The 27,877-nt window shown below is 42.4% G+C and overlaps 1 protein-coding gene across 1 annotated transcript in view; it reads right to left on the bottom strand.

Moving 5' to 3' along the window:
• Nucleotides 1–27,877, bottom strand: part of GADL1 (glutamate decarboxylase like 1) — a 187,692-nt gene that overhangs the window by 35,242 nt on the left and 124,573 nt on the right. Inside the window, exon 14 of the mRNA XM_062179464.1 lies at nucleotides 22,514–22,603. Within this exon, the coding sequence (XP_062035448.1) occupies nucleotides 22,514–22,603 (90 nt within the window). The remainder of the gene's footprint in view (nucleotides 1–22,513; nucleotides 22,604–27,877) is intronic.

Here is a 27,877-nt window from a genome sequence, read left to right on the forward strand (position 1 = left end):
ACTGAGATGTTTACTGTGTTTAGCAGAGATAAACTGGAAGAGGGGGAAGATGTAATTACTCAGCATGTTTTCCTAAAAATGAATTTTAACTCTGTGCTAGGAGAGGGCAACAACTGTAGGACATAAGTTTATTTCTTTTTTCCTTTCTGAAAAGATAGCTTCGGGTGTGCTTGGGGAGAACTTATTATTATTTTTTTTTAGTAACTATAAAACCCAGGAGGTTTTCATAGAAAATGCAGACCAAAGGGAACCACCTCAGCATTACAGCATCAGGATCAGGGATGAAGACGGTGGCTCCATCTACAGAAACGACCAGAAGTGTATCATGTCCACCGAGAACTGCCCTTCCCTCCTTGTGAATCCCATGCCCACTGAATTGGTCCTGTTTACAATAGGAAATAATTATTTATTGACGTTACGATATATACAAAGATGCTTTCATGATGACACCATCAGCTTGACTTATGGAAGAATATGGCTCCTTCTTCTTGCTAACAAAAAGCAACAACAGAGAGGAGCTTTCTAAACTAGCTCTTGGAAGAAGATACCATTGTAAAAAACATTCAGAGTTTCTGCACATAACTTTCAGTAAGCCCCAAATTGTCCAAGCGAGCACTAGAATAAACATGAAGATGATTGTTTGCACAGATGGCTATTATATATTAGTGATGTGTTGATACGTACTCAGAAATTTGCTCAAAGGACAGAGGAAGATTCTCCCTCTCCTTAGGGAATTTCTGGGGCCTGCTGAGAGCCAGCTCCTTCACAACACTGTTTAGATAGGAAATTGTCCAATTCTTTCTTTAAAGTGAGGCAGTTAGAGAGAAGTGATGTTCACAGGGTGGTGGAGATATTACAGTTATTTATATGTTTGTCTGCATCGCTCCTTAGACTACAAGCTCACAGAGGCGTGGAGCCCTCCTAGAACAGGCCTGACACATTGGAAATGCTGAATAAGTATTCACTACATCAACGAAGGCTGGAAGTGAAGGCTAAACGTCCAGAAATGCATATTGTGATAGCAATAGGTGCAGCCATGTGCCAAAGTACTCTTTTTATTTTCTCTACTCAAAGAAAGTGAGAGGGAATGGAGTAGTTCTCACATTCATACACGTTGGCCGAAGTCAACCTCATGTGGCTGGTTCTTTTGTGTGAGCCACTGTGATGGCCCTGGTAAATGGCCACAGCTTTCTCCTAGATGTGTGCAGAGGGGAAGCCGTCAGCTTCTTGACCGTCCTCACACTCACCTTACTAGTGCTGGCAGGAGAGATCTAAGACTGTCCAAGAGACAGCGGTCACCTCCACTCACTGAGCAGTGTGGAACCACCAGCTGCAGAGGCAAAACAACTCACTCCTCTTTGCAGGCATGTGATCCAGCCACTCCAAGAAGCACTTATTTTCACCTAATCCTATGAAATACACTTGCTTTCATGCACCGTGAAAAGAACTCGGAGCTTGGTAACAAGAGAACTAAATTTAAGTCCTGGCTACACTGAAGCTCTGAGCTCCTCTACTGATAAGGGCCTCGGTTTCCTTACAGGTAAGATGCAGATGATAAAAAGAATAAAATAGATCCTGTAGAATTCTGAGACAAGTCAAGTGAGATTGTGGATGTTGAAACACTTGTCAAGCCACAAAACACTCCGTAATGTATCAAGTTAGACAGCAAGGTGCCTTTGTGGTGCAAGGACTACAGATACAGGACTGAGAATCCCGCTACAGCTTTCTGTAACATGACTTTAACATTTTTCTCATCCAAGGATGGGGTATCTTCCTCCACATCATCTTCTTGACTGTCTAGGCTGGTTCTGCAACTAGCTTTGGTCTCTGGGCAACAGCAAAAGTGGAGGTGTGCTAGTCCTGAGAAGTCTTTTAAAAAATCCACTTGCTCTCTTGGAACCCTACCATTGCCGAGAGAACAAGCCTAGATTAATCTGATAGAGGATTAAAGATCATGTAGAGAACTCATCTGACTCTGCTGAGGCCATCCTAGTCCAACCTACAGAGGCGGGCACAGCCATGATTGGCAGAGCTGCCTGACCCATAGCTAACAGCAGGTGTAAGAGCGAGCAGCCAAGACAGTAGAGCTACGCAGGTGATCTGTAGGCTCATGAGGAGTGACAAGAGCATTTGTGAACCACCGACTTTGGAGAAGGTTTGTTAGGAAGCAACAGCTAACTAAGAGCAGGGTAGCTTAAAGTCCTTGGTGAGGGTGTCTGGGACTAGAAGCAGGCCAGACTAACTCCATCCCATAGCTCCCTGCCTGCACTTACACAATAAACAAACCAGGACAAAAGCTCATTCTAACAAATATTTACCAATGTACAAGATTTAGGTCTTGAGAAAAACAAGTTGGAAAAGGCACCATGAAGACTGGCCCTGCTTTCACAATAGCTAAAGTACAATCACTACATTTGTTCTTTGAAGATGTGTTAAAGGTAAATAAATACCTCTAGACCTCAGTGGCTTGGTCTCTCTCTCTACCAGCCCTATCATTTGCTCAGAGCTTCTCTATCTTTGACTCAAATAAAACTTTGCTTCTCTTATTACTATTGTGTCCAGTCTCGTAAATTTTCATTGACTCCAGGACACCAACCTAGACTCACCTCACCAATTTTCCCACAACATTAGGAACATGTTCAGGAAGGGGGGGAATCTTGGGAAGAAAATGTGTGGGTTTGAGAGCCAATGACGCACGCTGACCCTATCAAGTTTCCGCTTTCCCTTTGTGTTTCCTTCAGCATGTCCAGGGTGGGTTTATCCATAACTGCTGGCTGCACTCGGTACTCAGGCTACGAGCTTCTGATCTCAGCAGAAACACTGCCCGTAGTTCACAGAAGCATTTGTGAACAGCTGTACCTCTGTTTCCAAGATGCGATCTAAAAAGAAAATAAAAAATGGCTTCCTGAACCCTATCAAATCTCTCTTTAAGTATGCCATCCTAATAAAAAGCCAAATATGCAGGCAGGTCTCCTTTTAAATATAGCTTTTGAAATCCACCTACCCAGCCTGACATTTAAAAATCAGCTGATACAAGAAAGCAGGAAAGTATTAGTTAGCAAAAATGGAAAAGGGGATAGATCAGAGGCTAGATCATCAGAAGCCTATAAAAGGCATAAATGTTCAGGAAAATTTACATGGAAAGTGGAAAGTGAATTAAAAAGGAGATGAAAGGGTAACCCATCAAAGTCTTTCTTATGAGCAAGCACACCCTAGCTCACAGAACGCTGGCCACGTACAGCCAAGGCTAGTGAATGCATCAGTGAACATTCTGAGGGTCATCACAGAGCCTTGGGTTAGTGCATTTCTGCCTTATGTCTGCCTTTTGTCTCTGTTCCAGGGCCAAATCCCTCCCATGGGGTATGAAGAAGTGCAGGAGGAGGATCTAGAACTCCAGTCCTCCGAACTTTCTCATGACTAGCCCATTAGATTCACAAAGTTACCAAAACTTGAAGGAGCTCGAAAACTACAAAATGTTTCCCCACCCTTGCTTCAGGGTTTCTCTTTTTAGAGTATATATTCCGGGTCTCTAGACACTCCTCTTATTTCTTAACAACATACACCAGCAGGAAAACTGCTTAGACCATCAGCAAGTCAGCAAAATTCAAGAAAAACACCTGAAATTGAGATGGGCAGGAAGGTTACCCAGCTACAATGAATGCAGCATTTAATTATATATTGAGCATTAGGGTGTTCACTGTCTCGAATCTGTCGTCAACAATTCCATGAACCAGCTAAATCCCACTTTACAGGTGCGCTTTGGCAAGATGCAGTAACTTGCCCCCAAAAGTCTCAGAACTAGTTGTTGGCAAGAACAAACAAGTCTGGATAACATCCAAAAACCTGACCTCAAGCCTTGGGTCCACCCGCCATTCCTGGCCTTTGAAACAAATGCTTGTACAATGTGCTGCCACCTGCCACGTGCTGATTATAGAAATGGTTGCCCGAACCAGGTGTTTTCATCTCTCGGTGAATCTCTGTCACTGGCAAGGTGTGGGGGAACGCTGAGATCTTAGAAGGAGCCTCTTCTTACCTGACGGTCTTGCTCCAGGTCTCTCTCTGCAGCCTCTTTCAGTTCTGCCTTCCATCAGGCCTCCATTTCCCACCCTGGCTCCATGCTACCTTCCTTGTTTTTCCCTCCCTTCCCCATTTCCTCACCAGGAACCACAGTGACTGTGCTTGACGACTTTAGAGTCAGACTGACTGCCACTGTCTACTTGCCTAACTAACGTGAGAAGCTGGCCAAGTAACTTATCCTCTGTGTGGATAGCAACACTCTACTGCATAGAGGATGGTTAAGGGAACTAAAGGAGTTATAAGGAATTCCATCATATATGCAATGGGGTTAGCCTGGTGTAAGACACTATGGTAAATGCTCAAAACGTGCTATGAAAAAAGGAGGCTTTCGATGAACACACAGATCTGGTGCATGTAGAGTTAAAACTTCCTGGGTTCTTGAGACTGAGACAAGGGTGCTTAAGGTAACCCCATTCCATTGCATTTCCATAAAGCAAGCCTTCTTTGTTTTTGCTTGCTGTGTTACAATTTGTAAAGCACCTTTAGTAAACAGGATCTTGTGCCATCCTTGTCCTAAGTCCACGCTTTCTAAGATCTGGTACAAATGTCACTCTTCCCCAAATTTCCAGTAGAAAACCGTAGGAACCAATTCAGTATCTACTGAGCTTCCTCCTACAGACCAGTCCTGTGCTGCAGAACCTTGTACATTTCTAAAACTCCCTTGCAGCTAAGGAGATTGATCTATGTATCATAAGCTATAGTAATGTCTAAGTGTTTGCAAAAGATGCATTATTCTTGGGTTCTTCTCCAGAGTTAACTCCCTCAATATATATATTATATATTTATTTATATATATTTATATTTGTTTATATATTTATATTATATTTATATTTATGTCAAATCTCAGAAACGCTTACTCTTATTGAATTAAAAACTCTTTTTCCCTTACTGTAAGAACAAGATTGTTGGTGTTCTATTGCACAGTAGGGTAATAATAGTTAAAAATAACATACTGTACTTGTCTAAATAGCTAGAAGAAAGACTTCTGAATATACACACTGCAAGGAAACACTGAATATATGAAGCGATGGATGCTAATTATCATAATATGATTATTAAAATGTAGGCATGTATCAAAATATTACATTGTACCCCATAGAAATGTGCAATTACTGTTTGTCAATAAAAATTTTTAAAAAATAGAAAAAAGTTAGTTAACCAGGTGCACTTGCAATAAGCCATCATTTCAGAACTGAGGTGAGTGGAAGAACAGGGGTAATGATGTACGTCCGTTGTTTCTGGTGCGGATCATGGTGGAGGAGGCTGGCTCTTGTGCTGGTCTCCTGTGGTAGATTCACAGCTCAATTCCGACGGGGCAGGGGTATTGGCCTCTGGGCCACCCAGTTCTGGGCATGATTGAGACATTCTATTTCTTTAACCCTCATAATGATTATGTAAGTCTTCAATGCTCTGTAACACCCTTTCTTCCTAGATTAGCTCGAGTCGAGAATATTCTGCACTTGAACTCTAGTCACTCAGAAGAGGCACTCTTCCCTCCTTCCTGTGCCTGTAACACCTTGCTGATAATTCTCGACACACCTGCCTTGATATGTTAATAGTTTTCAGAGGAATTTATCTTTTCCTCAGGTTGAAGTTTGAATGACAGCCACTTCCATCTTTCATTGTCTTCATTACACTTGGCGCAGTACTGAGCACAAAGCATTTGTTCAATCAAACTGAGTCAGGATCCCAAAGCAACTCTTCGGTGGACTACAGTCTGATTTCTCTTTTATTACTCCATAATCTATATCTTGTTAAATTATGCCTAAATTGCTGGTTTTAAAAGTGACCATCTTCGCGGTAGATTAATTACTGTCCAGAAATATTTACCCTCACATCATTACTTCCAGGGGAGTAATATATTTCCTTGCTCCTTTGATACTGGGTTTATCCATGTGGCCAGATGTGGCTAACACTGGAGTGGGGCAAAATCTATATCTTTTAATGTTGGGCTCCATTAAGTGATTTGCTTTGGCCACTCAGATGTCAGCAAATGTGACGCAGACCCCTGACACGGCTTGTGCTCTCGTGCCTCTGTCACCGTGGTAAGAACAAGCATCAGGGACCCCATTGCTGCAAGGTAGAGGTTAAGAGACCCATGGAGCAGAGCCACCCCTGCTGAGTCCAGCCCAAATCTACCACCCCACAGGTCCCCTTTCTCTGCAGGTGCATGAAAAATAAATGCTTACTATGTTCCATTGCCACACCTCCATGACATTGCTTCACAGTATTACTGTGGCAGTAAGTCATGATTCTGGGAAGATAATAAAAGGAATTCCTTGTTTCAAAGAAGATTGGACGTACCAGAAAGAGAAAGCACATTCTCTAGAAGTTCCCCTCCTGTGCACCCCCTTCCGTTCCCTGCTTTCTTCCTCCTGCCATCGGCTTCATTTCCACAGTAATATACACGGCCAGTGCCCCAGCTGCTGCACACACCTCAACTTTCCGTGCCTTATCCACAGATGTTACTCAAGAATTCTGCTTCTCTTCAGTAAGCCTCTAAGTATCATTTTCAAGGACTTGCATCACTTTGTGGAAAGCGCCCAAGTCTATCCCCAGCCTGCAACTTTTCCTAAGTCATAGCCACTGAGTCCAGCTACCAACCAACACACTGTCTTCTGCTGGCATTCCTTCTAATAGCTCTTGGACAGAACTTCAAAAACCACATCTGGCAACATCTTCTTCAAAGTCACACTCTGTCTCCTCTTTCTTTTTTCTTTCTTGACCATCTTCCAGGCCATCTTTACATAAAATCTCAGCAATAAACATTCCTCTTCGCACCAAACAAAACGACATTGCAGTAGAAACAGTTAGGTCTCAGATACAGTTATTTTGATTACTATCACTTCCAAGTGACAGGAATACTATTTGGAATCTTTTTTTGTATAGCAAAGTATGGCTTTGGTAATGTAACTTTTCACTGAATTTATTCTCTAATTTCAAAAAATTTTACGATCCATGTTTATTTAAAAATTGAGAGCAAGGAGGCAATGGACAGAAGGTGGAGTCTCACGTATACTGATAAAAGGTACACATCTGGTCAGGGAGAGAAGCCACAGGGAGACACAACCATTCCCAAATTGGTTAACATGAAGCACTGATGCCCTGAACTGTCTTATTAAAAACTCAATAGCTAATACAAATATAAGCAATACCAACTCAAACTGGCTAAACAGGGATTCAAATTTACCACACAGAGTGTAGCCCATAAAACACTTTGCAACCAGATTTTTTTCTCTATATGAAAAGGATATAGCACCACCATTTCTCATAGGGGCATTTAACAAAGGCCCTCTGAAGAGCTGCTGCATGTCAGTCTTGTATTGTGTGCTTTATTTACTTACTTACTAACACTGCAGCTTCCTCCTAAATCCAGCTGAATTTCTGTCACCTTGTACATTATTGAGAGATGTTCTCTCTCAGAAAGAAATGAGAATTTTGAACAAAGCCTCCAAGGGGAAGACAGCTAAAGCCCATCACAGTTTCTTTCCAAGCTGCTGCATTAAAACAGACTCAAAGAATATTTATTTAGTGAATTCTAGGCATGAACAACGAATTTATGGCATATATACGGGGTTTATTGACAAAGCAAGTGGCTGAGGGTCAGCACATACACACACATTTTCACAACTCATTAACTGCAGAACCTGGGGTTTCATACTTTTATTTTCACTACATGGTGTATTTTAGCTTGTGCACTCACTAAGTTATTTTTGTTTTTATTTTGATACAAATGAAAATTGAGCAAGTCTCCCTTTCTGACCTGTTCTTTATCCAGAAAGACTTGGAGTCAAGCCCAAGCTTTATTCAGTTGAAAATAACAAGATTTAACAGACCATGGTCATCAATAGTGGACAGAAATGTAATGCTTAGAGTTGTCAGTGTGCGAGAGAGTGGACAGAGAGAAAATGACTCCACTGGTCTAGCAGGGAGCTAAAAAATCGTATGAATATGTTTCTACATGGTTCTACAATAAAGCACTCCCTCCTCCTGGCACCACTGCCCACTAGGGTCAAACCTACAATGGACATTGTTAAGGACAATATTGACAGAGCATACCACGTAAACATGCTGTGTCTCACATGAAATCGGAGATGAAGTTTATGTATGTGAGTGTGCATTATATGTCTATAACACTGGGGAAAGATGAGGCCTTGGGAGCAGTGAGATTCTGGAAATGGAGCACCTAAAACTATGGTACCACAGAGAGCCGAGATCTTGAATGAGAACATTGGGGATATCAAAGAAGTTCTTGTGGCCTGGACAGGTGGAAGTTGTGGCTGCAGGAAGACAAAGTCTGTGACCCAAGGGCCTTGGCTGACCTGTCTGGGAACTCATGTTTTACAGAGAAGGCAGGAGTCATTAGTGGAACAAATGATCTAGGGGCTGTTTATACATGGTCCCTATTAGTATAGAGAGAGAGGCTTGGGGTAGTGGCAATGCTAGAGGTAAGAGGATCTGGCTGACGTGGTTTGTGGCAGTCATCTTGGAAAGAAAGGAGGGTTGAAGACACACGAGAGCCCTTCAAAGTTCATGGGAAAATGAAATTCAAAGTTTATTTTTTTGTAGAAATAATTTCAAAATCCAGGTCTAGTTTTTCTCATAGTACATATTCTGTGTGAACTTTCTGAACACTCCTCATACATACATGTGAAGTTTCCTTTTCTATCCAGTACTTCAATATATGGTTCCTTGGAAGATTGTGTTCTAAATTGTTGTGTGGTTTTCCTGAATTGTCATTACATTTAAAAAAAAAATGAAGCATAATTGAGTCCTACAGTCCAAAAAATTGACCTTCAAAATTTGGAAATTAAACATTTACCAAGACATTCATAAGTTTATAAAAATTTTTTTATTCAGCAGACTTTCTACCCCCTAGATTCCATCAAAAATTCTTTCTTTATGTGAGTGTGCATAAATATTTGTACAAGGGTACTTCAAAAAGTTCATGGAATATGGAATCTGGGCACAAAAAATTGAAATCTATGCATACAAAGGGTCTTCAAAAAGATCATGTTAAATGTGTACTATGAAAAATTACAGTTAGAATTCAAATTCTTTTGGCATGAAACATACTTATCTATTAATTCTATTTTCAATAAAGGTTTTGAATTCCCCTTGTATATGTAGAACATTCAATGCACATGTATATATGAGCAAGTGGTTTCTAGATTGATTTTAACATGATGAACACTGCATTAGCCTCAGTCAGTTTTTGAACAGAAGAATTGAAGTTATGCAATGAAGAATTGTGATGATACCTGAAAATATCTTTTTTAAAGTGAGACAGAATTTGGTCATCTATATTTGAAAATATATAACTATAAATAAATTCAATGGTGCAAAAGAAACCATATTTCTAATAAAAATTTCATAGAGCATTAGCATTAATATAACTTTAAACTCCTAAATGAGGTTAACAAGATTTAAAATAGTCAATATTAGCTTTAGGATAATGGTATGGAACATATTAATCTAATAGGTTGTACAAATATATTTATGTAGTTATATATATTTAATATATATAAACTAATACCATGTTTCTATTTAATATATTCATATTTGTATTTAATGAATTAATAATGGAGTGACTTATATTTCAACTTCATAACAAAAGGTAAATAGAAAACTTACTTAAGAAAGTTTTCAAATTTAGTTTTCTTAAATATAAAGGTATGATGAAAAAATTTAGATCCATAGCATTTTCTGTGCTCAAGTGATGAGAAAATAGACAGTAAAAGCTAATTTCAAAGACATGATCTGACAGCTTCTGGTGTTAGGTTATACCAGAAGCCAGAGCTCAGTTTTGCAATGCTTCTGTTAGATGACACTTACAATGTAAGCATGAAAGAAAAATGGAACCGCAGGACAGATCCATTGTAAACCAAAAACCAAACTGAGCTTCCCTTTGTAAGAACCAAAGAAGAGCAATTCACTGTTGTTACATTTTCCTTTATTCTTGTTCTTAGCAAGTAATTCATTAGATTGATTTTAACATAATGAACAGTTTATCACTGACAGCTATCTCTGGATATAGTTACATTTGCTTATCTTTCTTAAAACCCCAGTCCCCAATTATAAGTTTCCCAAGTCTTTGGATGAGCATTTTATTAGAGAAATGACTTGAGAAGAGAGATACATCCCAGGAACCTACAAGAGTATCTGCACATAGTAGGTGCTCATCGTGTATTTTTTGGACGAATGGACAGATTCAAATAAGAATTCTGTCTCTCTGGTCATCTTGTACTCAAGCATTGTTAACTCACATGATAGACCTGAGGGGTACTGAATTCACCAGCCACAATATTCTGGTCCCCCTCACTAGCACCTGGGCAACTGGCCCCCAGACAGTCTCCCTTCTGAGCTGATAGGTGCTGTACAGTGGACTAGAGCAAGCTCCCCTGCAGCCAGCAATGCCATTATTTGAAGGATCTCTATCATACAGTGAGACCCCAGCGTTCCCAGGACATCCCAGTCGGGGGACACGTTCATAACACAGAGCGAGAGCCGAGGACAAACAGTAGGAAGAGGCTAAACTAAAAACAACTGAAGTTGCACCTGCACGCTTTTTTGCCCCCTGAACTCTGAACTGAGGACGAGTTGGCCAACAGAACACAGCAGACGATAAGTTACAATACCAAATCCTGCTGGATTTTCACAAGCCATAGGAAGAGGTCTCCTCCATGGCTACATTAGATGAGTCAATAAAATGCTCATTTCCCCTCAAACACCTCCCTTTCTAAGCCACCCTGTCCTAAGTTTCCACTATACCAAACCATTATATGCATACAACAAGTCACCAGCATTAGCTCATGCCTTAATTCATGGATCCTTTACTCAGCAAGCATGTATTGGCAGCCACCATGTGATGTAACACTGTAGGAAAATGCCGGGTAGTAAAAACACTAACAATCAGCTGTACTAACACTCAGTGCCAGGGCTGGCTTCAGCAATATGCAATCAGTGCAGTTGCACAGGACACTGCCTTCCAGAGAGCATGTGTGGCTTTAGCGCTCTAGTGTCCCGATGCTGAAATTCTGGATACATTTGAAACAAAGGGCCTTGAATTTTTATTTTGCACTGGGCTCTGTATTTAGCCGGGCTTGAAGGCCCAGCATTCAAATATGGCTGACCCCAGTGTGACACACTGCCCCACAGTCTCCACTTCCACCACCAGTATTCTGAATGCATACGAGTGAATCTTTGCAGACAACAGGGCAGTTAGAAGGCGTTGGCCCTGTGCTAATACCCATCAGCTCCTTCCTCCTGTGGGTGATATCTCTCATCTGTACCCTGCCACCATCTTTCCAAGTCCCTATGCTTGTGGCTCTATTGTGGTAACTGCCAATTCAAGGGAAGCACATGTGTTACAAGGAGTGTATGGAAAAGACACAAGCACTCAGGTGTCAGGAAGTACTCCCTGGACAAACCAACCCTTGCTGCTGCACAATGACTCCATGCTCCCAGGGGCCTGGAGCTGATAGGAGGCTCTACTCTTGAATTCCTGGCGATTTCTTAAAATAGGCAGCCCCAAGTTCTACTCTGCAATGGGCTCTTCAAGTTGCAGGCTGTCCTTCACACTGCATCAGGTGGCTTACATGAGCTGAATACCCCAACCTTGGCAAATTCAGAGCACATGATAACCATGCAATGTGAAGGATGAGGAAACCCAGTCATTACGTGCTGATGGACCTTGCCACAGAGAAGGGATGGAGCCACAGTGTGTGATGGGTGGCAGTGGAATGTTGGCTTGAAGCCCGCTGCAAGGGGTTCAGTGGGCAGAGTTCTGGGGCAGGAAGAGGTCTTGTAGCAGACAGGTTAGGTGTAGGGAAATGAGATGCCTGCAGGCCCTGAATATCGTCCTACGAGAAAGGGGGAGTGTGAGGGAGTGGCACTGTCGGCATTGTGCTGCGGCATGGCTGTAGTCACAGCACATAAGGCCCTGGAGAGGACGACAGAGAGAAAGCAAGAAGAAGACGGGCAGGACCCATGGAGTGCTGCAAACATGAGGCATCAGGAGGATGACGACCAAAGAGCAGGCCCATCCAGCTTCTCCACTGTGCCATGTCCTGTGGGACAGAACATTCCCTGTGGATTATGCCATTTAATCCCCATCAAAACCCCATGAGGTAGGTCCTCTTCATTATCCCTGTGTTGAAAAATGGAGGCCAAGTAAGTTTGAGAATCTTGTCCATGCTCACACAGCAGATGAGTGACAGGGGTATCATTTAGTTAACTCTGGAACCGCTGATTTAAACTCCAGGCAAAATCTACCAAGATGTCTCTTAAGGATCTAAAGCTATGAAAAAATTGAAAATGCCTCTGTGTTGTGGCACAGCAGGTTAAGCTGCTGTTTGTGATGCCCACATCCCATATGGGAGCGCTGGTTTGAGTCCCAGCTGTCTTGCTTCCCATCCAGCTTCCTCCTTCTGCACCCGAGAAACAGCAGATGATGGCCCGAGTAGGGGGCCCCTGTCACTCACACGGGACACTAGGATGGAGTTCCTGACTCCTGGCTTTGGCCTGGCCCAGTTATGTCTTGTGGCCATTTGAAGAGTGAGTCAGCAGATGGAAAATCTCTCTCTGACTCTCCCTCATTCTGCTCTCTGCCTTTTAAGTAAATTAATGAAGCTTAAAAAACATATCCAATACTAAAGAATGCTATTTATAAAACAGCCAATAGGGTAGAGTGTTAGCATACTTGAGAACCCATTATAAAGTAACACCCCTGAAATCCCTCAGTTCCTGGCACAAAAAACAGAAATACAGATCAATGGAACAGATTGGAGAACCCAGAAATAGAATAAAGTGTTTGGGAAAAAAATATATAACACACGATAAACCAAGCTTCCCATAATGAAAATGTTAGGAAGAAATATTTAATAAATCAAGTATGAATAACTGGTAAATAATTTGGGGCAATAACCAGGATAGGTTCTTATTTTACACAGTACACAAACACAACCTGCACATGAATTAAGGAGTTAAATATGAAGAATTGAATGACAGAAGAATCAGCAGGAGATGGAATGGAATATTTATTAGATTTGTGAAAGAACAGTAACTCCAGCTTTGAAGCAGTGGAATAAATCATGAAGGAAAAGACTGACAGATTTGAATACATAAAAAATTTAAGTCTTGGGTACAATGAAGAAAACAGCAAGACTAAAATGAAAAGGACATTCTACCGAGGGCAGCATTTGCATTCCATGTGGCAAAGAAAGGTTTAAAACCCAAACCATATAGATCCTCATTGAAATTTATAAGAATACCATATCTCAAAATTTAAATAGGTAAAACTTTTAAGAGGTGAATACATGGAGAAGTACCATCAGTAAATAAGAGAAAGAGAACACTATTCACCAACCACATAAAGTATAGCAAATTTGAGATAGGATTTTGTTTCATCTTTCTAAGGAACTCCCACTGCTCCACCGCCACGCTCGCTGGCAACCTCCTTGTCACCAGAGTTAGACAGAACCTGTGTGCTCACTCCCCACTGCTAGGCTTGAAAGTAGACACAAACTTCCCCCAAGTGAGTAGTAGTATCCAGCCATCACAGGCTCAAAATCACACTGATTTGCACAGCAGATATGAACATTTTGAGCAATTTCTCTTTGGGAAGTAATGAAACCCAAAGCAGGTGTAAGCATAAATAATTCATCCGGAGTTGCTTGCAGTGGTCATTTGGTGTTGTTTACGATGGCAAAATCCGAGACAAGCTGGACACCCTAAACCGTGGGAATGGTATCATAGATCGCGGCACACACTATTATACAGGGTAGGACACTGGATGCTTCTCTTTTTAGGAGCTTAACCCAAGGGAATGGAGAAGGAGAAACCCATGGAATTGTTTCCTTTGTCAAAGTCTGTACCTGTTGATCCAGTGAGGGGAGCGTTGTATTAGAAGAAAAAAGAACGCAACTCTAAGAAGGAGAGGAAGTGAGAGAAGAAAGCAGGGGAAGACAGGAGAAGGTGGAAGACAGGGAAAGAGGAATGTGTGTGAACGAAGAACCGGCTTGATCCGCTGAGCGCTCCCTATTCAGGTGAGCGGCTGTTGGTCAGGCAGAACCAAGTCTCTGACACCGCTGATGCCTGATTGCTTAACATCCTCACTGTGTTCAGGCAGCATTGAGCGCGTTCTTTCCACGCTACAAAGAAAATGAGCAAACGTGCCACCAGGGGGCAGGTTTGGAACTGGGAAAAGAGCTGCAAAGACAGTATTTGAGAAAAAAAAAAAAAAAAAAAAAGCCTTCTTTTTCGACATGGGTCCATTCTTTATTTCGCAACAATAAATACTGTATTGAGTCCAGAGCAATTTCCTTAATGGTGTGTTGTGGGTATGAATTTTGATCCATAAACTCAGGTGTGCAAGAAATGTCACAGTACTCTACTTCCTTTAAATAAAATTAAATGCGACCTCAAGCTACTGGCCTACCAGGGCAAGCAGAGAGTCAAGCTCAGTCCTGATTAGTTTCCCACAGCTCCAAATGGTGCTGCAGAGGTTGTGGGGGTCTTAGCCTGTGCTGACCATTAGCTCACTGGTCCATCCTCCTTGCCAGTGAAACACGATCAGAGTTAACGTGATTTGCTGGCGTGCTATGACTGTCTTTTGGGTCCTTACCAGTTAGGATACAAGCAGAAGTTCTGACATCTGTAGCATGCACACACACACACACACACGGATACCTCCTTAGGTGCCCAAAGTAGGACAGCTAAGGGTGATCCCAACCTGTGGAATTCTTGCCTCCTGCCCCTGTGCCTGTCTTGGCTTCCTCTACGGTCCCATCATGGGGCAGCCGAGGTTTTTGGAAAGTATACGAAGAGACACATCCTCAGGCCACTCGAATCCTTAGGAGAGGCATGGAGCCCCAGGGGCCCGTCTTGTGCTTGGGTTGGAGAAAGGAAAAGCCACGGGAACAAAATACATCTGTGTATCTTAGTTTTGCTTTGCCACAAGGCTGCAGTCCTTAAGAAATGACAGTATGGCATGATGAGCGGTCTCTGTCTCGTAGATGACACAGAGCTCGGGCATCCCTTAGAGTTCCTGGTGGGCCATGTGTTGACCACAGATGGGCTGCATGGAGACACAAAGTCTGAGGAGGGACACATCCTCAACCCAAGGAGCTGCACAAGGAGAGGCCTTGTGCCAGTAACAGGCAATCAAGGACCAAGGACTGGTGAGTTTAGGAAATAGCTGTAAATGAAATTCCTGAAGGCCAGGTCCCATGGACAAATATAGAAAAAGCCAGACAACATTCAGAGTGTCTCCTGTCCCTCGGACAAAGAGATACCTCACTCCCCCAGCCGACTTCCCCACACTCACACCGGGGGGCCTAAGAGGCTCCTTGACCTTCAACTGTGGAGTAACTCCTGAATAGAGCTGATTAAACTATGATGTCGGATCAATTGTGCATAATATCTCTACCTGAGAGAATGTTGAACAAAACAGCATTTAATCTTTTGTCTTTGGAAACATGAGAAAGGAGCATGGAACATCTATTAAACATAGGCAATTCATTAGCTGAAACATTTTTGAAATCTACAACCCAGCCACTAACAGAACAAGAGGGGTCTGTAGAGCCACTCTTAGAAACACTTCACTTAAAAGGCACTTCTATATTGGATGTCCCTTAAATATCAACTTTAAAGAAAGCGTAGGTTGAGAATGAGTGTTATCCACAAGACAATGGGACTTCTGAAGTATGTATTATAACTTTTTTTTTTTTGACAGGCAGAGTGGACAGTGAGAGAGAGAGACAGAGAGAAAGGTCTTCTTTTTCCGTTGGTTCACCCTCCAATGGCCGCTGCGACTGGCGCACCGCGCTGATCTGAAGCCAGGAGCCAGGTGCTTCTCCTGGTCTCCCATGCAAGTGCAGGGCCAAAGGACTTGGGCCATCCTTCACTGCACTCCCGGGCCACAGCAGAGGGCTGGACTGGAAGAAGAGCGACCTGGACAGAATCTGGAGCCCCGACTGGGACTAGAACCCAGGGTGCTGGCGCTGCAGGCTGAGGATTAGCCTAGTGAGCCGCAGCACCAGCCACATTATAACCTGTATACAACAAGGTTAAAACAAGAACATCTTCAAAATGTAAAACAAAATGTAAAAAACCCAAACTTCTACTGTTTTGAAGAAACAAATGTTTTGACTTCATAATCCAGTGATCAGTGATTGGTTATACCAATGTCACAAATGATGACCCGAAGAAAATCAGAATCAGAATTTTCAAAAATAAATGAAGAGTCCAGAGTTGTGGCGTGGTGGCTTAATGCTGGTGATGTCAGCATCCCACGTCAGGTTCCAGCTGCCTGTCTGCTACTTCAGCTCCCTGCTAAGGCACCTGGGAAAACAGCAGAAGATGGACCAAGTGCTTGAGGCCTTGCCACCCACATAGGAGACACAGATGGAGTTCCAGGCTCCTGACTTCAACCTGTCCCAGCTCTGGCCATTGCAGCCATCTGGGGAGTGAACCAGCAGATGGAAGATCTCTCTCTCTCTCTCTCTCAGAAACTCCAAAAATTCAGGAATTCTCACACACACATAAACACACACCAAAGAAATCTGCAAACACTGTATACATATAAATGAGTCCAGATATTAGACGTGAACGAAGAACATTCGGGAAATAAATGGGACACGGCAAGGCACGTGGAAGTGCAGTTTAAATTTCCAGGACGTGGCCTGCCTGTGAGCCCAACACAGAAACATACCCCACCCCACCCTGCTGACAGCCTCTTCTTCAAATGCTGTTGTTCATCAGTCATCTGGCAGGGAGAATACCAAATTCTCTCTAAAGATATCTGGGATATCATAGACGTTTTAGCACCAAATATGCAATAAGACAACCAGCCCATTGAGTAGGTCCAAGATTTATTCTCCTTCTACTATTGAAGAGAAAGGAGCCAGTTAAACATGACTAACATTAGCCACAAATCTACAGGCCAGCAAATAAAAATACAAACAACAACAACAAAACAGTTGAAATGACCACACAAAAAGACAGCTTGTAAGTTTCTTTTAAGAATGTAAATTTCAGGGCCTGTGCTTTGGCCTAGCAGGCTAAGCTTCTGCCTGAAGCACTGGCATCCCATGTGGGCGCCAGTTCGATTCCTGGCTGCTCCTCTTCAAATATAGCTCTCTGCTATGGCCTAGGAAAGCAGCCGAGGATGGCCCAAGTGCTTGGGCCCCTGCACCAGCATGGGAGACTCGGAAGAGGCTCCTGTCTTGGCTTTGGATAGGCTCAGCTCTGGCCGTTGTCTCTGTGTCTCCTTCTCTCTATCAGTAACTCTAGCTCTCAAATAAATAAAATCTTTAAAAAAAAGAAAATACATTTTGCTGGTGTAATGTAACATTATTTATGAAATGTTGGCAAAATAGGAAATCTGCATCAGAACGCTGAGTGATGTTGAGGCAACACAAATGAATGGAATTTCCCGTTACATCCAGGGGTCTCACACGTCTCCCAGTTTGTCTTCCTTCTAGACTCACTTCCTCCTCCTCAGTATCTGGTCCCAGCAGAGCAGCTTCAGAAGAAACTAACAGGGATACACTGACTTCAGGCAGTTGCTCCCGAGAGCAAAGGGTCTCCTACCCCCATGCTGGTAGCTCTCGGGAGCCCGAGGAAGGCTGTGGGGGCTCTCACTAGGAGCCATCAGACCCACCGTGAGAGACCTCTGAACTCAGCCCTGTGTACATAGGTTGTATTTTAATAAGGACAGAGAGAGCAGTGAGAGGGAGGACAAATTATATACTGGATCTGAGAACACCACGGAGATTAAAAAGGTTTGCAGATGAATTGACTGAATATCACATAATCTGTATCTCCAAAGGAAACTTCCCTCTGGCATGAGATGAAAAGACTAGAACATCTAATAACTTAAAATTACACTGGAAATGTTCCTTTGTGTGGTTTTAAATGTGTATACTGGGGGCCAGCACTGTGGCGTAGCAGATTAAGCCTCCACCTGCAGTGCTGGCATCCCTTATGGGCACTGATTTGAGTCCAGGCTGGCCCACTTCAATCCAGCTCCCCGATAATGCACCTAGGAAAGCAGTGGAAGATGGCCCAAGTCCGTGGGCCCCTGAATCCATGTGGGGGACTTGGAAGAAGCTCCTGGTTCCTGGCTTCAGCCTGGCCCAGCCCTGGCCTTTATGGCCATTTGAGGAATGAACCAGCAAATGGATGATTGATCTCTCTATCTCTCTCTCTCTCTCCCCTCCTCCCTTCTCCCTCTGTAACTCTGACATTCAAATAAATAAATCTTTAAAAACAGAATTTATGTATCTATAAATATATAATTTTTCAAAATTATACAATGATAGCTGTTAAATAACTTTTATCCTTGAAAGTATTCTGAATATATAATTTTGGAACAGATTTTAATTATGTAGACACTATAAATTGTATAATAAAATTTAACCAATTTCCTGTAGGTAAATATTTAGTTTTTTTTAAAAAAAATTTTGGTAGTTTAGATAAAAGCTATGAATATAATAAGTAGTTTTTCTCTATATATAATGAGTAACTATTTCAAAAGTATACATTTCTAGAAGTGAAATTTCTAGAAGAAAATCTATGCAAACCTGAGGTAGTTGGTACATTTTATAAAGTTGCTCTTCCGAAAAATAGTACAAAGGCATGAGCCCACAAGTAACTAACTGATCGAAACCTGCTGGCACTCTCGCCAACACCTGATGTCAACATTAAAACTATATTAATCTGGGACCGGCACTGTGGCCTAGCAGGTAAAGACACAGCCTGTGATGCCGGCATCCCATATGGGTGCTGGTTTGAGTTCTGGCTGCTCCACTTCCAATCTAGCTCCCTGTTAATGGCCTGGGAAAGTGGTGGAAGTTGGCCCACGTGCTTCGAATCCTTCACCCATGTGGGAGACCCAGAAAAAGCTTCTGGCTTTAATCTGGCCCAGCACTGGCCATTGCAGTCATTTGGGGAGTGAACCAGCAGATGGAAGACCTCTCTCTGTCTCTCTCTCTCTCTCTCTCTGTAAATGTGCCCTTCAAATAAATACAATGCACTTTTAAAAAAGAAAACTTAATTTGCCAATTTGATTAATGAAGATTACTCATCACCTAGTTCTTAACATGTTTCTTGACAAGTAGGGAAATCAAGAGAAGGAATGCTTTCTTCAGCGCTTCCCCGAGAGCTGTGCACCATTTGTGAGAATGATGTCCTCAACACCACACCATTCCTGCTATGTGTATCAACGTCACCTGCATAGTTTCATCTGTGATCCTGGCCCACATTCCCTGTGTTTCTCAGAGCGTTCACAAGCATCATGTCACGTCCTTACCCCTAACTAGCATTTCTAGAATGCAACAAATATTTTGATATAAGCTAATTTCTTCTTCATGTTACTTGTAAGCTCTTATATTGCCTTTTACTGTGTGTGCAGGAGGTCGCACTGTTTATTGGCTTCAGTTTAGGAAAGGAGAGGGAACATTGAGGATGTTTACTATGAAAAGTGGCCCTTCCATCTGCGGGGGCTGAGAACTGCTGCTGTCAAAAAAGTTTTCGGGCAGGGCTGTGATGATAAAGCAGAGTCAGAGGTAGCACTGTGCCAAGAGCAAAGGAACTGAGATGGAAAAGGAGATGGCAGGAGGCAGAGAGACCAGGAGAGAGACAACCACCATCTAGACAGGAAAGTAATGAAGACCTCGGTACCGTAACACCTGAAAGACTCAAAAGAAGAGCATTTTATGGAGGACATCTTCAAAAGAGAAGTCACTGCGACTCGGTGGTTGATTACAGTACCTGAGTGTTGTTACTGCAGAGTGATTGTGTTCTCTAAAACAGTCTCGCACCCGTGCACACACATGGCAAGCCACAGAGGCGCTTATCCACTCACGCTCTCAGATTCATTACCCAAAAGTCTATCCCTTCTGCTGCCAAGAGGAAGACTTATCACACCATTGACTCTGAAATCTGACAGCTCAGCCTGACACTCGTGTGCATCGGAGGGGCAGAGCCACACTCGGCTTATTTATCTGTTTGTGATTCTCCATCCAAGATAAACCCGGAAATAAATTTCAAGTGGGCTTTAAGTAAACTCCAGCTTATAAATCTTACACTTGCATTCTCACAGTACAGCAAGCATAAAACCACAGAGATCAACAATAGATATGTATGCCTCCCTCCCCCCTTGCCAAATTCACGCACACGCCCACACAGAGCAAGAAGAAAAATGAGAAACCGAGAACCCGAGGACCAACGACAATTTGTCTTCATCGCGCATTTTCACAAGAAGCAACTGCAACAATGAATATGGTATAATCCCGGACCAGGCAGAGGAACCGTGGTTCCAAGTGTCAGAAATACATTTCCAGTTTGAAGAGATGGAGATGCCCAAATATTAAACGTAAGAGAATTAATAGTAGCAAATACTGGGGACTAAAGAGAATGTCTCAAATCATGTTTAACCTCCCGTTAATATGAACATTTTATAGTATTTTTAATATTTTTGTTTTAGCTTACCCATTCTTCTTTAGTTTCAAATTTTCTGAGGATAGGAAATAAAGGGAGGATGAGTCAAGATATTCTGAAACAAAGAGACTACACTACTAGTTATCCTGATCCTTGTGCAACACCATCGAGTCAGCAAGACACAAACACCTTATTCTTGCTTTCATTTCTGAGCAATCAGAAAGAGATTTTAACTGAGGGACAAAAGTGGGAGCCGTATCTTTCCTGGAGTGAAGATTTTCTCTCCTCATCTGATCAAAAAGTGTCCATTGGGTCCCATCAAGGTAAAAAATCTTCCTCTAAACCTCACCACTAAATGACTAACTTCTCACACTGTCCAGGTCTGTGTATGTGTGTGTGTGTGTGTTTCACATACCATCTCAGATGTGTTCTTAAGCACTTTCCTGTTTGCAATGTGCGATAAAAATACAAGACAAACCCAAGGACTGTGTTAACTGCCTGAAATGGGTAATGAAGGGCTTATGCAGGCTCAATAACACCATCCATTGATCCCCATCTTGGCTACCTGGTCTCAGGTTTGAAAACAGGAAGAATTTTTACATAATGGTCATCTTTATTCTACAGTATAGGAGCTTTAATGAGCAACAAAAAATCAAAAAGTGACCTGAAAGTAAAAGGACCTGATGCCAGGTGAGACACACAGGTAGCCCCGGCTTACCAGTCATGCAAAGTCCTCTTTCTCAGAGTAAGTCTACAGCCACAATTCCAAGGTCTCTGCCATGGGAGGCAAGGCCCCAGGACTCTACTGCTTCTCTCAGCTCCATTACTGCCCTTTGCACCCCTGCTTTGAATCACCCCCTCCACTCCCGAAGCTCTGAGTCTCCAAGCTACTTCTGATATTTCACAATTGTTCCTGACTGGCATCTGCTTATTGTTCAAAGCTCTCTCTAGTGTCACACAATGGGGTGGGAATCTTTTCTCTTTGCTTTCTCTGCAAGCAGGTTTAGTCTTTCCGTGTAAGCACTTGCTAATTACCTTGTGACTGTCTCTTTACTCATTACCTCCCTGAACAGGTGCTTTTCTATGGTATAAAATCTGCTCCAACAATCATTGCTTTTCTCACTTAGAGGAGAGAGGGGTTTGCAGCCAGAGCTTTTATCCCCAGGGACATGGAGTCAACTGCACTTACCTTGAGAGGCAAGCTACAAGGTGAGGAAGAAGTCTAACTTGGATGGTGCCAATCTATCACACTCTCATGCTAAGCACCAAATCCACATAATCCCCAAAGGAGGCCCTGCAGACTCCCTTTCCTGCAGGGCATTGGGAGACGTGGTGTGGATGCAGGAGATTTCATAGTTCTAGGGAATCCAACTCGTGGGCAGCATTTAGATGGGCAGGGCACACTAGGCGAGGTGTGGATGAGACACAATCAAGTGCTAGGACTCTCATTCTGAATTGTCAGCTTTCAACAGCTGCACACAAACACATCTGATTATCAGGTGAAACCCATTGTTGGCTTCTCTTCCCCTTTTCTTCATGGAAGTCCTTTGGGTATAAGACACAGGGCCTTTGTTGTTGAAGAGCACAGAGTGCCAGATTCAGATTTTTACCACTATTTCCAGGCAAGATGACACAATAGTCACAGGGGAACAATAGTAGAGCTGAAATACACAGCCATTCAGCATACAACTGTAACCTTATGTCCTATTTCCAGATCATACTTTCTCAAGTGCACTGTGCATCAAAACTTCTATTCAACTCTACAACTGTCTTGCAGACCATACAATTGTTTTGAATTTGCACATGTGTCAACGTGTTCATTTGCTAAGGGTAAACAGTGTCAACAAGTGTTTGCCATGTCACTGGTTTTTAACACAGTAGGAGCTACCTGGAAATCTTCAAGAGGCACTAGCAAGCATAGACTTGTTTATAGGATCAATAGACAATGGACAATGAATCCTTCTCATAAGAAAAAGATTTACTTGCTACTCACCAAATTAAGTTTTGCCCAGAATTCCGGTCCTTCTTCCATCTCTCTGAGGCTTGGTGGAATGTACCAAAAGCAAATGTTGGCATATTCAGGCTGAGATTTAAGAACATTTGAAAATCATTTTGTTACTCTAATATTTATCTTCAAAGGCAAGTCAACAAATAGTGCTTAAACTCTTAGCTAGTCTTTAAGAGTTGTCATGTGTATATAACTTTGATAACAAATTGAAATCTTACATAGTAGATATCCAATCTACCTAAATTCTGATAACAGTCTGTTGGAAAATTTTTTTTCTCCATTGTGTGCACTAAAGGGTTCTCTTCTCCTTGGGTAAAGGATGATCACACACCAGAAAAAAACCAATAACAGAGTTGACTCAACCCAGCGCTCACAACAGTTTACACCTGATATACAGATATGCTCCTCGATGCTCTATTCTCTCACCTCACTGATCCGATCCTTACAGTATTTCTTACACTGCCCCATCCTTCCAGTGATTCCTCGTATGCTGTCAGCAAACCAAACTGGCCTCTTTTGCCAGCCACATCCGACCCTTGAAAAGCCCCTATGAGTTGAGAGCACCGTGACATGTGTGGCCTTTGTTCCGAAGCACTGCTGGAATCCAGGCACATGCTGCTTTGGAAAACAAAGGAAATCGCCTTCACTCAGGGCTTTCCACACCAGAAAGGATGTGAACTGGTTGGGGGTGGGGAGCGTGTGGTGTACACTCTCAGTTCCTGTTTCAGAATGCTCAGAGTCTAAGTCCATCTCAGAAGACACATTTGTGAAGCATGGCAGGCGATTCTGAAGTGGGTAGGGCATGCTCTGTGTCCTAGAAACTGATCTAAACTAAGTGGCCATAGCCCTGTCATCTGGCCCACTAATCTGTTGTTCTATTGAGATTCTCACTGGGTTAAACAAGAAATCGCATTCTAGAACAGGATACAGCCCAAGCCACTACCATAGAGAGAAGGCTTTGTCCTCCCTGGGCAAAATCATACAGGCAGTCACAGACTTGTACTCAGTGATCAGATGGTTGGGGGTTCACAAACTATACACATGGACTTGTATTCAGGAAAAATTCGGGGCCACATGCACCTTCCTCATTTGCTACTGACAGTATTTGAAGTGATTTCTAGAATCCACCACAAACACGGGGAAAAGCCAATGTTGAAATAGTCTTCAATAACCATTACAATTCTGCTCCAGTGTCTGTATCTTGTGTCAACGTATTCCAAACAGCAGAAACAGCTACCATCTCGTAGCTTAACATCAAGATGAGCACTAAGTAGAGTTTTGATTTTAGTGGATTTTAATCACCCAGGAATGCCCTGAAGTATTTCCAGCTCAACAAGTTCTTGGTCTGATCATTCTTTCACCTTTGAAATTTTTAACATTCTTATTGAATTTGACAAAAAAGAGCCACAAGTCTTCAGAATAGTTAAAAAATGAAGTATTATGTAATTCAACTCAATTTCTACAACACTTATGAGACTATAGAAACTTTTACAAATCTACACAATTTATACTCGAATCTCTGATTTATAATTGATTTGGTTTCTGTAAAACAGAATACACTGGGCTTCAAATTCTCTGATCAATTAATGTGAATAAATCTTTTCAAGTAAAAAGTAACTATGAATGATTTGAAAGTAGGAATAATAGTGATTATCTTACTCCATTTTAGGAATTTATATCAAAGAGGATCTTTATTCAGATGTCACAAATGTTGGTTATCAATTTATAGTCGCTCAGTCTTAATACCCTTTCTTGGTGTCCTACAATAATGGAATTAGACTCCAATATTTCTCCCTTGTGATCTGGTCCAATCTTAGACCTTTGCAGCAGAGGGTGCTGGAGGGACAATAGAGAAGGAAGGGTGACTCTTCCTGGGGTGCTGTGCCTACTTCCTGGGTTGCCTACTGAGTCTTTGCTTCATCTCAGTAGTACTGGATACCTAGGGGCCCCTAGCACACCTCCCCCACAGGAGACTGGCACCGGGTGGGGCCCACAAATGACTTTTCCTTTCACAATCCCCTCAGACAGCTCCCCAGGGAGCGACGACCCACAGGCACTTTACCTTGAATGAGTGGTTTGAAGTGAGGTCTAAGGTGTGGGCCTCCCTGCAGTTGTCTTTAGTCAACATTCCTGAGGGTCCAATTCTAGCAAGTCCCACCAATGTGGATCCTCAGTGGCATTTTCTGCCACCTGTGTGCCACAGCTGAGTTCATTGTCTCCAAAGACGTCTGGATTGCAGCTCTGGGTGGGAGTGGCTTCCTCCTTAGAAGCTCTATTCCAGTCCTTAGGAGGGTGGCTGCTCCCTCTGCTGTCCATTACTGTACACTTTGAGGTCTCTTTCTCTCCTATGAGCCAACCCCACCAGGACTCTAACCCCCTGTGAATAATTCTTTATGTTACACTCCCTAACTTCAGATTGCTATTCAGTTTCTGTCTGAATGACCCCTGATGGATACCTCCTCAAATCTCTTATCACTTTCCATGTCCATGAAAGGATCATAAAACATTCTACAACATAACTATCTGGTATGCTACGCTCTGCACTTCACGAGTTAGGACCCAGGCCCTTTAAATGTGTTGCTTTTAGTATGTTTGTATGTGGGTAGTTTTGGTAGTGACACATCTGTGATCCCTTTTGTCTAAACATTCATTTCTAGAATGAAATGGTTTCAGTGCTATGACATTTGAATGTTCACAGAGCCTTTCTGACACTTCATTCCATTGGAAGAAATTTGATGGTCCATTTGGTGAAATTTTCCCAAAGATTTAAGAATTAGAAAGAACACGCCTTTGTTGGATCACCAAGAACATATTTAAATTTCTCATGTATCTCCGCCTCTGTAGCTTCTACTTTATATTAGCAACTTTCTTCAAGAGGTTGTAGGGCACTAATGAGTATTGTCAGAGTAGAACCACTCAGATGCCATGTAATTTTAATTCACTCCATGTGTGAAAGCATGAAGTTTATGTGTTCATGGAGCACATTTGGTTTGTGTTCTCCAAAAATCATGACACTAGGAAGGCATAAAAAAGAACTGAAGTGTCCACTGAGGAGCACAAAGCACCTGCAGCAGCAAATGCATTGTTACAATCTTTTGAAATTCATGAAGATGTGGAGAAGTGCCATTAAAGAAAAGATGGGTACATTCTATCCTGGCTTTTCAATAGGAAAAGAATAGATACATTACAAGGTACTTTGATGTTAGTTCTAGGAAGGATTGTTGACCAAATAATGTAAGACCACTTGGGAAAGAAAGCAATGGTCACTAAGGAGTAGCAGCTCACATGGCCTAAAACTGTATCCTATTTTTTTAAAAAGAAAAAAAATAATTCATCTCCCTTGCTTACCAAGTAATTAGACATGAACAACAGCAATAAAAAAAAAAATCAAACCTAGCACTATGCATTTTATAAGTATGAAGGTAGAATCCAGCAGATTCAATCAATCATGGAAATATAGAATGAGGAAAAGCTCACATCGTGGATTTTAGTTGACTTCAAGCTTATAGGTTCTAAATATAAGATTGGAATATTAAAAATGTCCAAAGGCAGCAATGAATAACACAAAAAGGCTGGAAATTGGAACTACAAGGATATAAGCTTGAAATCCAGCTTCTCACATCTCTGCTTGTTCAAGTGTTGAATAATTCTATATTTCTGCTTCTTAAACAATAGAGTGCTGATGATATTATCTGTCCATTGCTTTGGCTTGGTGAGTAAAGATTTATTGATTTTTTTATCTTATTAATTTATTTCCAGTAGTTATAACATATCTCATGCACAGCAGTCACTCTATAAGTCCTGGGACTATTATTTGAGCCTATTTTGAGAGAAAGAGATGTTCTTTTCAAGTGGATAAATAGACTCATCCAAATCTGTATTGGGAGGCAGTGCTGTGGCACAGAAGGATAAGTGGCTGCCTGAGATACCAGCATGCCATATCAGCACTGGTTCAAGTCCCGGCTGCTCCACCTCCAATTCAGCACCCTGCTAATGCAGGTAGGAAAGCAAAGGAAGGTGGCCCCTGCTACCCATGTGAGAGACCCAGATGGAATTCCTGGCTCCTGGTTTTGACCTGGCCCAGCCCCAACCACTGTGGCCAGATGGAGAATGAACCAGGGGATAGAAGATCTCTCTCTCTCTCTGTCATTCCCTCTCTTCCTGTCACTCTAGCTTTCAAAAAATAAAATAAGTCTTTTAAATCTGTATTAGTTAGATTTATCACTGTATTAATTTCTGGGTGCCATATTTGATGGGAAACTTAAAAAGCTAGAGTACTCATAGAACAGAACTTAATAAGCAGAATTTTCTGTTATACATATTAGAGTAGGCATTGACATGAAAAAATGACTTCTGCTATAGATTTGCCTCCAGGGACTCAGAGACCAGTCATGGAGCTAGGTACCAGCAGTGAACCTGCAATGGAGTAAGCATTGCAAAAGAAGAAATTCCTGGTAATCCAAGAACTATTCCTGGCCAAAGGAATACTGCACCTGCAGAGATTAGTGTAGTAAAGGGGATGGTGAGTACTTAGAATGAATAGAGGACAGGGTGTGCAGAGAGAAGGGAACCTGAAAGTGGAGCTGCAAATCACGTCCCCAAGGGCTTCTTCATACGCAGTGCCAGGCAGTCTGAGCTTGATGCTAGAGGCAAAGTAGAATCACTGGAGAGTCACACTCTGGAAGAGATCTCCCTTGAGCAAGGGCTCTAGAGGAGCTGTGGGCCAATGGGTTGGCAGGGTGTAAGAATGGGAGACAAGTTGAGAGACCTAAGCGAGATTCCTGAGACAGTGGCTTTGGCAGTAGAGAAAGTATCTGGAATACAGTAAGGGCAAAGGAAAGGGAGACAGAGAAGAAACCCCAACGTTCGTGCATGAATGGCTTACTGCAGTTTTAATGATCGAGGGGAAGAGGTAGGCTATAGGTAAGGAAATCAGCTGCAATTTCAGCTTTAGAAATGGTGAGTTTGCATTGCCTGTGGAACCCCGGTGAAGATTCCAGGACACACCTTGTACAAAATACTAGCACTCGGGAGCACTGGGGAGTCAAGGATGGCGAGTACATTGAGGCTATTGATGGCAAAGCTGTGGCTGCCAGGGAGACTACATGGGCAGAATGAAGAACTGAGAGTGAGAGAATGGAAAGGAATCCTTAAGTGGCTCCTCAGATGATGACACTGGAACAAAAAGTCTGGGAAGAAAAAGTTCCCCACAAAGGAGAAAAATTAGAGGAAGAAAGCCATAGAAACCAAGACAAGAGAACATTTCAAGATGGGTGGAGAGGGTAACAGTGTAAAATGATGCAGCCATGCAGCAAGATGAAGATTAATCTGGGTGCGTCGGAGTTAGCA

This window comes from Lepus europaeus, chromosome 2, assembly GCF_033115175.1.
Source record: "Lepus europaeus isolate LE1 chromosome 2, mLepTim1.pri, whole genome shotgun sequence".
Taxonomy (NCBI): domain Eukaryota; kingdom Metazoa; phylum Chordata; class Mammalia; order Lagomorpha; family Leporidae; genus Lepus; species Lepus europaeus.